The sequence below is a fragment of the Pagrus pagrus genome (assembly GCF_965226575.1).
Source record: "Pagrus pagrus genome assembly, chromosome: 6".
In the NCBI taxonomy this organism is placed as follows: domain Eukaryota; kingdom Metazoa; phylum Chordata; class Actinopteri; order Spariformes; family Sparidae; genus Pagrus; species Pagrus pagrus.
In genome coordinates this window covers 28,360,004-28,374,513 of record NC_140190.1, presented here as the reverse complement: position 1 = coordinate 28,374,513, position 14,510 = coordinate 28,360,004, and the positions used below count along the sequence as shown (strand labels likewise).

Sequence of the window (14,510 nt, the reverse complement as noted above, 5' to 3'; positions counted from 1 at the left end):
AAAGAAAGCGAACATCTTTACACCTTTTTTCCTGGCTAAACAAAACGAATAGGCCACAACCGTACACCTTGTGAATTCAAGTTTCTCTCTTTTACCAAACTAAGATGAGCTTAATAGCCTTGTTAATTCATCATAACACACACTTTTTCCGAATAAACATCCAGTGTAGAACGGCATAGTGACTGTGAGCTATGGCATCGAAAATTAAATTTGTCATCGAAAACTAAACCTCAACTAACAAAGGACATGTTGGCCTTCAAACATTTGTATTTGAAAAAGTTGTATCGTCACTGAAACAAATATTTCACACTGAAGAAAATGACATTGAAAAATAAAACAGACATTTAAAAAATGTCATTTTATTTTTATATTTTTTGGATTTTGATGTGTTTTCAATGACAATTATCGTAAAAATTCTGTCACTGAAAAAAGACAGGTGTGAAGGAAAAATCAGAAGGTTGTCGTTGAAAAACATCAAAATCAGATTAATTATCAAAATCATTTTTTCAGTGCCTAAAATAGATACAACTTTCAAACACAAATGTTTCAATGCCAATGTTTACTTTGTCGGTTGTTATTTTTGATGCCGGCAGTAGATGTCACTGCTCTGGCTCCATAGCTCAGTGGCTAAGCTGCATCTTGGGTAATGCAGGCTCCAGGTTTTGAAAAGGAAGAGGAATGTGTGGAATAAGAAAGGTGATATCTCTGGTTCTGCTGGATCGATTTTGATCCTCTGGAGCTACAATAGGCTTTTTACTACTTTTCCACATAGGCAGTACTCCTCAAGACCTGTAAACACACTTTAATGTGTCAAATTGTGGAGTTACCCAGTGGAGTTTAGTGGTCAAAGTTAGAACATTTAATCCAGCTGGAAACATGAACATCTGTACCAGATTTAAAGGAAAACAACCAAATAGTTGATTTTTTTCACTCAGAACCACTTGGTGACTTCAGATGAGTCAGTCGATTTAGGAATCATCCTCTGGGAACCATAAATATAAATACAAAAGTTAATGGAAATGTATTGGATGGTTGTTGCAGAAATCATTATGTTTCCCTTTCTTTGTTGTTTATTTACTTCCAGGCAGGCACCAACCTGCACTCTACAATAGATTACAGACTACTGCTCCTTTAGACCCTCACTAATGCAACTGTTTATTTTAATTCTTCTTCTCAGCTTCATTTATCAAAAGGACAAAATGGCTAATCATTCACTCTTTTTTTTCTCTGTGGCTCTTCCTCCCCCTCCAGACCCAGCCTATTAAAATAGTCTCTGAGTGTTTCTCGAGGCTGTCTGGAACTAATTAGACAGGGTTCTTTCTACACGCATGTCCATGTACAAACAACAAATCCCACCACACTGCCTTTAAAAGCGAATTTTATTAGGTTGACCCACATCATCGGTAGGTGAGAGAGTGGTCGACAAAGACCTTGTTTTAGGGCCTGGAGAACATTCTGCGTGGAGCCGAGGGCCAGACGGCTGAAAGGAGAGGAGACAAAGCTGGCTTGTTTAGGAGAAGACAGAAAGGGGGGAGCAGGGCAGTGAAAGGCATGAACGAAAAGCAGGAGGAGAGAAAAAGGAGGTGAGGGAGATGCCGAGGAAAGGAGGAAGGACTGGGGGAAGCAAGGAAGGACGGAAAAGGGGAGGAGAAAATGAAAGAAGGGGGTGGATGAGAGGTAAAGAGAGGAGGGAAGAGGGGGCCCAGTTTCCATCTTTCGCCACAGGAAGTCTGTGGTTTAAATGCAAGTCTGACAATCCTTTCATAGGCTGCTGGTGTGTGAGTGTGTGCAGAACATACAGCAGCATGGTCAGCTGGTGAGTAAAGTTTTCTTTTCTCTGCACGTTTGAGGTTTAAAAGTGTTAAGACAGAACTTATTTCTAAAAAAAAAAACTTTTAAGGTTCAAATGTATTGGTTTCTCAGTAATGACTGAAGAGAAAGCAGCTTGTGGACGCCTCTCAGTGAGGTTTGTTGTTTTTCTTGTGAGAGAAAAAGATTTGGTGGTGAGTCAGCGATGTAGAGTTTCAGTGCAGGAGAGTTTTCCACTAGATTTTTTATTGTAAATGGGAGAAAAACTGAGCGAGACACTGATTTTCAACATGAGATTAAAGACAAATGTGATTACTGCAGCTGTGAAATATCCTATAACACCTTGAAAAGATTATATCTATACTCTGAGGAAACGTTGCAGCCTTTGCACTCCTCAAAAGTCCCATAACTGATTATTATTTAGATTGGCATTTGCATTGACGGGTAGTTAAAGGTGCACTATGTAGTTTTTGGAAAGATTTTTTAATCAGAAGAGAAAAATTATCATAGATTGATTTTCATTCCACAAAACAAACTAAATAAACTGTCTTTGTTTTCATGACTGAATAAACAAACTGATCTTGAAGGACAACGCAGTTTACATTGTTTCACTTTGTTTATATGTGGCGGACCCTGCCACCTTTCTAGCTTCAAACAGTGCTCTGGGACCTTATTTTCCTCTGAGAACAGCTTGTTTATTCAGTTATGGAAAACATAAATATTTCTGAGTTTGTGTTATTACTCATTGATATTGTAAATATTAAAATTCTCAGTTTGAATTCCTTCCCCAAAACTACATTGTGCCCCTTTCATAACTTTAATTCCATAAAAAACTGAGCAAACTCCATCTGTTCAGGAAAATCTTGTGATGTAATCAAAAGCTCCAAAACAGCTGCGAAATGGACTTTAGGGTAATGTTGTTTTGTCAACTCCACGGTCAAGAATTAACTTGTTATCTCAGTTAAGTAATTAGTCCCTGTACATTTGAAATGTATAAATGTTTTTAGACAAAGTCCTGATTTAAAGTTTTCATACAGCGCAAAAGAAAAACAGGTTTATAGAACCATCTGTCTGACTTGATCATGTTATAGAAATGTTCCTATAGGGGGCACTGTGTAGTTTTGGAGAAGACATTCAAACTCATGCGAGCTGTTCTCAGAGGAAATTAAAGGTCCCAGAACACTGTTTGAAGCTAGAAAGGTGGCAGGGTCCGCCAGATATAAACAGAGTAAAACAGTATGGCACTGTGTTGTCCTTTAAGGTCAGTTTGTTTATTCAGTCATGAAAACAAAGAGTTTGTTTATTTAGTTTGTTGAGGCAGAAACAAATCAGTCAATGAAGATCTTTCTCTTCTGATTAAAATGTCCTCCCCAAAACTACATAGTGCACCTTTAAATTTAGTTTTAATTTTCCTCTCCAGTGTGGAGCATCCTGCTGGAGGCTACAGGAAGATGTTTGAGACGGTGGAGGAGCTGAACGAACCGATACCTGCTCAGATAACTGGTAGGAAAAAGAGAAGGCTATTCAAGTGTGTTTTGGTTGTTTTTTGGCATCTTGCTTTTATTTCAAAGCTGACAAGTCTCTACTTACACTAACATGGCCATTCCACAGTATCTACTTTACATCACCAGGCTGTGGGGATGCCTTTTAAGCTATTTTGCAGGATAACCTCCACATAGGTTTTCTTAAAGGAGTAGTTGACTGTAACAGCTGTTGTAGTAACAACTTCTTGGACATAGTAGCTGTGATAATATTACCAACATCTTTTTAGAAAAACTGAGACCTTTTTTATTTTTCTGTGTGTGTGCTTGCAGGTGTTATACCGTCATGGCTGGGCGGCAGTCTTCTCAGGATGGGTCCAGGTCTTTTCGAGGTGGGAGCTGAGCCTTTCCACCACCTGTTTGATGGGCAGGCTATCTTGCACAAGTTTGACCTGAAGGACAGTCAGGTGACCTACTACAGGAAGTAAGAATACTAGTCATTACAATACAACTTCTTAAAACATGGTAAAACACACTTTCATGATGGGCATACAGTGCTGCAGGAATGACTCATGAAACCTGGAAATAAGTTATTTTTGCACGTTCCCTCCTCTCGAAGTCAATGGGCTATTGGTTGGATGCCTGAAATAAGATAAAGGATAAGTTCACCCAAAAATACAAAATCAGTCATTGTCTCCTCCCCCCATACTGTTAAGTAAAGTTTTGTAGTCCACAAAACATTTCTGGAGTTTCACAGCGAAACAGCGTTGCAGCATTCTGCTAAACAACTGAAGTAAACAGGGACTTGTTTTAAAACATTCATAAAACTACAAAAATAAAACATAAAATGGTTCCATACAGCTCATCAGCCATAAGTTTCAGGAAGCCCCGAGATACCAAACTGATGTAAAAAAAGATGTTATTTACACCCTGTTTTAAGCTGAAATCTGTAGCTGCTAAGCCAAAAGTGTTAGCGTGCACCTCCCCTGAAGTGGATGCACGAGCTCACCTGCGAGCCGAGGGTGTAAATAACATCTTTTCACATCATTTTGGGATCTCAGGGCTTCCGGAGACTTATGGCGGACGAGCTGTATGGAACCATTTTCTGTGTTTTTGTTGTTGTTGTTTCTAACTTCTTTAAAGAAGTCCCCATCTACTTCAGTTGTTTAGGAGACAGAACTTGATCTGACTTTCCTGCGGTGTCCGAACTGTTCCTTTAAGAGATTTCCTAGTTTGTTCTTCTTCATAACATACGTCAGTAAATACCCCACGTTGGAACTGAAAAGCATTTACGTGTCTTTAAAGAGGCGGTAGCTAACGAGTGGCTAAATGAGACTACAGAGGTTGACTGGGACATTAAACGTCAACACGCCCAGCCTGGAAACTCATCTCATCTAGCCTGTATCTACATATTTTAACTCAAACTTTCCAACTTGTAAATTGATCAGTTTGTGGTGAAGAGTGTCTAGTATAGTGTACGTTTATTGGTGGTGACACTGAAGGAATGCGACTGCAGTGTAGTTAGTTTACAGTCCAACGTTTTTTACTTCATTTACAATCATTTACACTTTAAAAATCATAAAAGTGATGTTCAAAAATCGCCTGCAGGGCTTATATCCCCCCTTGGCTTTTTGTCCTGGGAACCAAAACAATGCAACCTTCCAGGCTGGCCTACAAAAAAGAGAACATCCCTGCAGCATGTTGTCTTATCTGTTTGTTTGATGTTGTATCTCTTTTTTCTTTTGCCTGTTTCCGTGAATCACTACTTTTGTTTTTTTTTAAAAAGTCCTTTCTTATGTTCTCCTGTGTTTTTCTTGATCTGGATCTGGGCGTGGATCCCGGAATTTTTAAGGAATAGCTTAACATTGCCATGAAGTGCATTTTTGAGCATGAAAAACGAAACTGGCACACGTATCCCGTCGTTTGGCACTTTTATTATCACTTTTGATGCAGATCCAAATCCTGCTGCAGACCTTTTTTTATGACATCTGATATTTGTTAGTGCAGAGAGGGATGCAGTTCTGTTAAGCTGGAATGCTGCAAGAGAGGAGAGAAAAACAACCCAGACACAGACACAGCAGCTGCAAACCACAAGAATCCTTCATCCAGCTCCTTTTCAAAAGAAGTTTTGTCTATGGGGCAGAAATAGTAATGTGTCTTATGGAATTCAAAAGAACATTGACAGTTTGATTACTGTTAATATATAATAATCTCTATGCTCAGGTTTATCAGGACGGATGCATATGTTCGTGCCATGACAGAGAACAGAGTGGTCATCACTGAGTTTGGAACAGCAGCCTACCCAGACCCCTGCAAAAACATCTTCTCCAGGTAACTCCAAACACCGACTTATTCAGCATCATTGAAGTTCACAGCTGAGGTTTGATTGGTCAGATATTAAGTCGTGTGTTAAAGTAATATAGTTGTTGACATTTTGGGAAACACATGTATTTAATCATGATCAGTGTAACGTGCAGACTGGAAGCCCTGGAGTTATTTGTTGGAAGTATTTCTTGTCCAGGCTCAAAAAACACAAATTGTTGTGTTCATATTTTGGTTTTCGTGCATTAATGTGGAAATAAACAACCTCACAACCCCCACCTTTCACAATAAAAGTCCTATCGGGGGGAAAAGGCAAAAAATCAAGGTTACACTTAGAAGTTGTCCATACCTGAAAACTACCGGCTACCCGCCTGAAGAGATAAGCTAGAGAAGTAGAAGCCAGGAGAATAAACAGGATTTACTCAAACCACAAGCTGGCCAAACGAGTCCATCAGGAAGATGGCCCCATGTGACAACGGTGAATATCGAGAAATCCTACCAGCGACTGGGAAAAGCTGGACTGAAAGACAGCAGAGAGGCACAGATCATGGTAGCACAGGAACAGTATATGTATATATGTATATTTTTGGCAACAAGCATATTAGCAGTTTTCCTCCACATTTACAGACAGAGAACCTTAAATCCAGGGTCAATGAATCAACTAGTTGATCCAGAAGATTAATCAGCTACTGTTTTGATAGATGAGGAATCATTTAGAGGTCTGATTTATAAGAAAAGTTGATTTTTTTCCTCCTGAGTTGGGAATGAGACTCAAAAATCAACTTTTCTTCTTGTTGTCTTAGTTTTTTGAGATATTAAACTGAATATGTCCGAAGCTAAAAGCTACTAAAATCTCAGCTTGAACCCTGGTCATTTATGATGTGAATTTCTTTTCTAATGTTTTAATGACCAAAAATATATCAATTAATCAATAAAGCAACTGGCAGATTAATCAACAATGAAAATAACTGTTGCAGCCCTAAACTTCACTGCACTGAAATAGAAAGGTTGAGTTAATCCCAATGTGTGTCTGTTTAATGATGATGTTACCTATGACAGCATCCACTGCCCCACAGCATTAATATAACTGTAATATTATTATTACTCATATCAAACCATATAAAAGACGGGTTGGATATAAACTGACTGTCAGTTTTCCTTGTTTCTGTGTAGATTCTTTACCTACTTCAGAGGGGTTGAGGTGACTGATAACTGCATAGTGAACATCTATCCAATCGGCGAAGACTTCTATGCTGTCACAGAGACCAATTACATCACTAAGGTTGATCCTGATTCACTGGAGACTTTGAAGAAGGTGAGAGCTGACTGGTTTACATCAGGCCAACTCTTTGGATGTGATAATGATAGTATCTTTATGCTGTTTTTTTGTTAGGGTTACTTTTAAGACGTTACGTGTCACATTTTAACTTCAGAATGATGCTGTTCACACTTGGTGTTAACATCCGGCCTGAGTGATCCGATCACAAGCGGACAGCTTTAAGCCGTCAGTTCACACCTGGCATTAAATGTGTCTCCACATACGTCTCAAGTGACTTCTTGTGATCAGACCTCACTTCCCCACTCCATATGCAAATAAACACGTACATCACTGAACAAATGGATACTTTTTTTATACAAAGAAAGAAATATCTTTATGTATAACGTATGCCAAATTAATAAGCAGGTCCAAATAGTTCAGAATATGTTTATGTAGACAGCATTTCACAAAGTTTATAAAGTTACTCCTAATGCAACAAGTCTCAAAATTGAGCGTTTTTTTAAGGGAGTCTGGTTACTTGCTGTTTTTTTCTTTGTGACAACAGGAAGTATGTTCAGTCTGGGTTCCTATCATCTCCACCATGGTTTGATTTGCAGGAATTATGTATTCAGGTTTTTCTTGTAATTGCCTATATAATTAAAAATAATGTGTTCTTATAGAAGTTTTCTACACTTTCACGATAGATGCATGTTTTTTCTTCTTAATTCTCAGTGTTCTATGCATATCTTTATATCAGGTGGACCTGTGTAAGTACCTCTCAGTGAATGGGGTGACTGCCCACCCCCACACCGACACAGATGGTACAGTCTATAACATCGGCAACTGCTTTGGCAAAAACATGAGTCTGGCTTATAATGTCGTCAAGATCCCACCTGCTCAGAAAGGTTAGTGTTGTTCTAAATTTATTTCAGAACTTTCACAGATTTGTTTATTATAAGTGATGAATGTTGAGAGTGTTGTTTTTCTGCTGGAATTTGGGAAGTTTATTTTAACAAAGATTAGGCTTGGACACACTCACATTTTCTTGGACTTTAATACAGTCTTCGCCTATTCAAAAGTACACCTTGAGTTAGTGTGAAAGATGTATCGAGGATAAAAAGATAAATGACACAAGTTTGAAAAAAAGGAGTCGAGGGAGAGTTTTGGAGGAAACCAAAGGAAGAAGAAAAGACGAAAAAAGAAAGAAACATGGATATTTTAAGTAAAATGAGAGACAAAAATAGAGATAACAAGATAAAATAGAGAAAAAAGACAGAACAATAGAAAGACAATAAAAAGAAAAACAATCAATTAATAGGTGAATAGACCAACACAAAGACAAAAAGAGACAAAAATATCAGACAGACAGAAAGAAACGGTTTTGCATTGATGCGACACGGATAATAAGACACCACTAATATCACACTGCACTCTCTGTTTTAACGTTTATGCTTCCACTCCCATGCTGTCTCTGTGTGTTTCCAGACAAGTCAGATCCCCTCGAGAAATCGCAGGTTGTAGTTCAATTCCCCAGCAGTGAGAGGTTAAAACCCTCCTACGTCCACAGGTACCCAGTTAGTTCTTCAATTTCTCACAATGAATACAGAGTGAAATGAATTCAGCAGAAAATATGCTTTGCATCTGAACTTGTTTGATGATGTTTTCCAAATCTCACTGTTTGCAAAAAGCTGCTAATGTATCTGTGTCTGTTTGTCTCTCTGCTTGTCTGTCTGCAGTTTCGGTATGACAGATGATTATTTTGTGTTTGTGGAGCAGCCGGTGAAGATCAATCTGCTGAAGTTCCTGTCGGTTTGGAGCATCAGAGGAGCCACATACATGGACTGCTTTGAATCCAATGAGACTATGGGGGTAGGCCAGGGGTGGGGCCGGGTGGTGACAAGGGGTTGCACAGGCCCATCCTCTGATCCCCCTTACAGAGTCAGAGGGTGGTAGGTAGATGACTTGTTAGTATCATAGATGGATTACAGACACCACGGCCTCTGGACATGAACCTCTGGATAACATTTCTTATTGGAAAATCAATCAAACACAACCACACAGAGATGCAAAACAACCAAAAGGGGACACGAAAAATAACCACAATGAGACAAAACAAATATAGACAGATACAAAATGACCACAAAGAGACATAATGAACACAAAGAGACAAAACAAATACAGACAGACACAACATGACTACAAAGAGACATTAAACAGCCACAAAGAGACACAACACAACATGGCCTGTCTGTCCCCCTCATTTAGATGTTTGTGTTTGACTGATATGAGTGCCTGTACATTTCTGTTCATACTAGTCTGTGTGTGTGTGTGTCATAGACATGGTTCCACTTGGCCACTAAGGACTCGGGAGATTATCTGAGCAGCCACAAGTTCAGAACGTCAGCTTTCAACGTCTTTCACCACATCAACACCTATGAGGATCAGGGCTTCATCGTTGTAGACCTCTGCACCTGGAAAGGGTGAGTGTGACCATGCGTTTGTGTCGTATGATCAGCATAGTTGCTTCATCCTGACATCGCTCTCTCTTTCTCTGCAGGCATGACTTTGTGTATAACTACCTGTACCTCGCCAACATGAGGGAGGAGTGGGAGGAATTGAAGAAAGCAGCGATGAGAGCTCCTCAGCCCGAGGTCAGACGATACGTCCTGCCGCTGGATATACACAGGGTGAGTCCAAATGCACACAAACACCACTTTTCTAACACTCCTGTGTGAAGAGCTTGTGTATTTATCCATGACTGTGCTTGTGTGTGTTTCCAGGAGGAGCAGGGAAAGAACCTGGTGTCTCTGTCCTACACTACAGCAACCGCTGTTCTTCACACTGACGGCACCATTTGGCTGGAACCTGAAGTCCTCTTTTCCGCACCAAGACAGGGTAACACACACACACACATCCAAAATGACAGCATGTTATCTCATAAAGGTCTCAAATTACACCAATCTATGTGCAGAAAGTGCACAAATTGTATTGTCTTTTGCATATTTTATGTTATAATGGCCACTTTAATGTCATGCAAAATTATTCATAGCGTAACAATACAATATGAACAATATCAGCTAAAATGTAAAATGTACATCTCACTTTAATGTTACATTTAAAGATACGATATGTCTGAATCCTGAACGTTTAAAATTAATCTCTGAGCTCTCCTCCTGCCCTAAAACGGCTCTGGAATGAAGCAGAATTTAATATGACTCCAGGTGTTTATTCTTGGAGAAGGTCTGGCTCTGCACTCCACCCCCGCTGCTCTGCCCGGCCCTGACCACACAACGCTCAGCAAACGTCTTCTGTTCTGTTTTGATAGCTATGGAAGCCTTAAAGGGCCATGCATTCATACATTTTATTTCCTCCATTTTCCCATGATAACGAGTTAATTTCATTTGTTTTCTCGAGATCTCGAGTTATTATCTCGAAATAACAGCTGCCGTTTTCCTGAGATAAAGGGATAATTTTCTTGAGATCTCGAGATAACGAAACTTTGTTTTCCCGAGATAACGATATAACTAATTCGAGATCTCGAGATAACGAAACTTTGTTTTCCCGAGATAACAATATAATTAATTCGAGATCTCGAGATAATGACTGTGATATGATAGGCCTGAGAATATGGAGACGCCCGTGACCTCGTAGCTGGTCAGCTATGTAGTTAACAACAACATCAGGCTCACTTAGATTGCACCGCCGATATAGCTGAACCCTTGCTAACCGTCTTTTTAGATTACGCACACTAATGTGTATATTATCTGTAATAGCAAGGCATAATGCTATTTCAGCCTGTGTCAGGCCTTGATTGAAAAGATATGTGATGCGGTGATCGATATGCTCCTGCTCCTCTGACATTGCTACACTGAATGATGTTTCCTGCAATGATGTAATATACTACACTATCGTTTTGTTTTCTCAAGATCTCAAATTAATTATATCGTTATCTCGGGTAAACGGCAGTTGTTATTTCGAGATAATAACTCGAGATCTCGAGAAAACAAATGAAATTAACTTGTTATCACGGGAAAACGGAGGAATTAAAATGTATGAATGCATGGCCATTTAGGGCTTCCGTAGTAGAGCCCCCTAGTGACAGAAGTTATATATTGTCTGTTTATTTTTTTCTTGAAAAGAAGTGCCTGGACGCTTTCTTAATTACTTGAGTTATGTATTGATTTAACCCCCTTAAAGTAAATTTTTTTTTTCAGCTTTATCTCTATTATAAGGCTTTCTTTACTGTTGTTCTCATTTATTTGATTGTTCGTTTTTATTTTCTTCTTGCTAAATATGCTGCTTGGAGGTGTGTTTAACAATGACAATGCCTATTTGTTATTTAAAGACTATAATACATACATAATTTCACATCATAATTTATTCATTGATCATATTTTTTTAATTTGTAACTAAAGTTGTCAAATAAAAAGTACAATATTTGCCTCCAAAATGTTGTAGAGTAGCGGTATATAATACTTAAGTAAGGATAGGCGTCTCTTTGTTTAATATCTTTCTCTCTCTCTCAGCCTTTGAGTTTCCACAGATTAACTACTCTCTGTGTAGTGGAAAGAAGTATTCCTTTGCCTACGGCCTCGGACTCAACCACTTCATCCCTGACAAGGTATGAGCACTTTTATCTCCCCAGACGAAAGAAATCCAGAAAGTTTTTTGTGACACGGATGTTTATAATAATGAGGACTGTCTGACTGACTGCTTTCTTGTTGACTTGCTGTAGATTGTCAAGCTGAACGTACAGACCAAACAGACCTGGGTGTGGCAGGAGGAAGAGTGTTACCCATCAGAGCCTCTGTTTGTCCCAACACCTGGAGCTACAGCGGAGGACGATGGTAGGACACACACATAATTACATGTGAAATATAGAGCAATACCCCCCCCCCCAAGCTGAGCCTGAGGCAGCTGTCACAGCGGACAAGTTTACGTCTCAAGAAACATAAGAATTACAGTAGATTTTAGTTCATTTACCAAGAACTATCTTTAAGGGAGCAGTTGCAGCATTCTCCTAAATAACTGAAGTCGATGGGGACTTGTTTTAAGACATTAAAAACAACCAGAAAGGATTTTTATTTTATTTTAAATATATTAAAGTAATTCTTGTAAAAAAAATGCAGGACTGATATTGATATGAGTGATATTGATATGAGTACTTTTACTTCAGGATCTGAGTACTTCCTCCACACTGCCTCATCCTCATCATGTCATACTGACCCCGTCTGTGTGGCTGTTGCAGGTGTGCTGCTGAGTATCGTGGTGAAGCCGGGTGCAGAGAGACCAGGCTTCCTGCTGGTGCTGGATGCCATGAAACTGACGGAGCTGGCCCGGGCAGAGGTCGACACCATCATCCCTGTGACACTACACGGAACCTATAAACCATGACCCTCAGAAAATACAACATGCTCACTCTCCTGCAAGCTGACTACACTTAGTCTCCAAATAGTGTCGTAGTCTTTTAGTAGTAGGAAAGAGACGTGACATTGTTTTACAGGCAGAACACATGACTGGATTTTCATATAACAAATGCAAAGAATTTTTTTGTTTTGTTTAAATGTATTGTTAAATAGATGCACGGTGTGACTAAAATGGTTCATTTCAGTTGGACTCAAAGCAGAATTGACAGTATCTTGTAGCTGTAGATGTTGACAGATAAATGACCTGTTGCATGAGTTTACCTCATACAGTTTATTCCACTTTTGTTAAAACATTCACTGCAGTGAAAATGTTTGGTTTCATTATCAAAATAGCACCTGCACATTTGTGAAATCATCCTAGTTACGCAAAGAGCGACAATAAAATAATAACAATATTTTTGCAACAGACATTTTATTTTCAAAGGTATTTACTAGGTTTAATCCACAATAAAACAGCTATTTTTTATTCTTTTATACAAATAAATCAGTTAAATAATAGTGATCATTTGACATTTTGTGATTATTACTTGTTACAGTGTTACAGTTGACATTACTGCAAAACAAACGCGACATATCAACGCTCCCATGAGCTGCTTTTAGAGAGAAAATCGTAATCTTCCATCTCCTGACTGTTGGTTTCTGACAGGGGAACAAGAAGAGCGGTGACTTCTGTTTGACTGCTGCCCACTAGTGGCAAAAAAAACAATTACTGCAGCTTTAAGTTTAAACCTATAAGCATTATTTTTCTCACCAGGTTTATTTGATTAATATTATTTAACATGCTATCTTACTCTTTAGCTGTCATACAATTTCCATTATTCCATGTAATTAATTTAAAGGGGCGCTGTGTAGTTTTGGAGATTACATTTAAAGTTAGAATTTGAATATTTACAATATTAATGAGGTAATAATACAAACTCAGAAATATTTATCTTTTTACTGAATTAACTGAATAAACAAGCTGTTCTCAGAAGAAAATAAGGTCCGCAGAACACTGTTTGAAGCTAGAAAGGTGGCAGGGTCCGCCACATATAACAAAGTAAAACAGTATGAAATTGTATTGTCCTTTAAGGTCAGTTTGTTTATTCAGTCATGAAAACAGAGTTTGTTTGTTTCATTTGTTTAATAGGCATAAAAAAGAATCAATTCATTTAAAATTTCTTCCTCAAAAATACACAGTGCACCTTTAACAATAGGATGCTAGCTTCAACCAAACAGCACTTTACTTTTTATTAGTATAACCATTATTCCATGTAATTAATGCTGTGATTAAAAAAAAAAAATCAGAATTAAAACATCGCCAGCATATTTGCAAAATCATCCACAAAGCAATTAAAACAACACGTTAGTTTTGCAATTGAAAATTTTTATTTACATTTTTTTCTATTCTTTTATACAAAACAATACATTACAATGGTTCATTTACATTTATAATTACAGAAAATCATGAGTTGAAATTTATTTTTTGATGACAACAACTACGGTAATTTAAAAAAATATTCTGCTACATGGTAAAGCTCCACTGACGTTCAAAAAAAATGTACTCATTCAAGCTCGAAGGCTGAAACACACCACTGGGCTGCAGGAGGTCATACCCCAATGAGAAGACACTTTACTCCAGCACCTGTAATTTGCCGTCAAAATAAATCTTCCAGCAGTGTATTAATGACAATCTTTCTCTTCTTCTTCATCTTGAATTGTAGCCCTGGGTGCTGGTCAAGGCATAGAAACCTTTATGTACCTGAGGCACGATGTCAAACCCTGATAATGAGGCACTTTTTCATGATTAACCAGAACTCTCTCTGGAGTGTCAGGTTTCATTAAGCCAACTAAGGTTTGTATTCCTAAAGTAATTACATTCCTGTGAGTGCAAGTCTTAATGTCAGAGACCCTTAAGTTTTTTAGAACTAGAAGAACACTACATCAAGTCCATCATATGTTCGTAAAGGCAGCATCATACAGTGTTATGTGGTAGTATTACAAAAGCCTTTTTTATAATTAGATAGAAAACAGATGAGTGTGGACGGAGGTAGCTATTATTTTTTTTAGATAAAAACACACTAACATTACAAATTTACCTATTTGTTCTCATGGTTATAACTGCTCATGAAGACCCGAGATTTCCTGATTTTGCTGCTTCCTAATAAAAACTTTTGAATAACTAATTAATGGGGGACTTTTATTGTGAAGAATTTAAAGGAAACCCAGGGTGTT

At 38.3% G+C, this 14,510-nt stretch overlaps 1 protein-coding gene across 1 annotated transcript; it reads left to right on the top strand.

Moving 5' to 3' along the window:
* The first annotated feature begins 1,717 nt into the window (after positions 1-1,717).
* On the top strand, positions 1,718-14,461 carry LOC311258855 (retinal Mueller cells isomerohydrolase-like). The gene is made up of 14 exons (XM_084355489.1): positions 1,718-1,816; positions 3,230-3,312; positions 3,624-3,774; positions 5,514-5,621; positions 6,786-6,927; positions 7,628-7,775; positions 8,356-8,437; positions 8,607-8,739; positions 9,208-9,350; positions 9,428-9,557; positions 9,651-9,765; positions 11,397-11,491; positions 11,606-11,717; positions 12,119-14,461. The coding sequence occupies exons 1-14, from the start codon at positions 1,806-1,808 to the stop codon at positions 12,262-12,264; spliced, it is 1,599 nt and encodes a 532-aa protein (XP_084211615.1). The 5' UTR covers positions 1,718-1,805; the 3' UTR covers positions 12,265-14,461.
* Positions 14,462-14,510: the final 49 nt, after the last annotated feature.

Coding starts and splice junctions, on each gene's coding strand:
- LOC311258855 (XM_084355489.1), top strand. Junction 9,558..9,650: donor TGCCGCTGGATATACACAGG/GTGAGTCCAAAT, acceptor GTGTGTTTCCAG/GAGGAGCAGGGAAAGAACCT. Junction 11,492..11,605: donor ACCACTTCATCCCTGACAAG/GTATGAGCACTT, acceptor GACTTGCTGTAG/ATTGTCAAGCTGAACGTACA.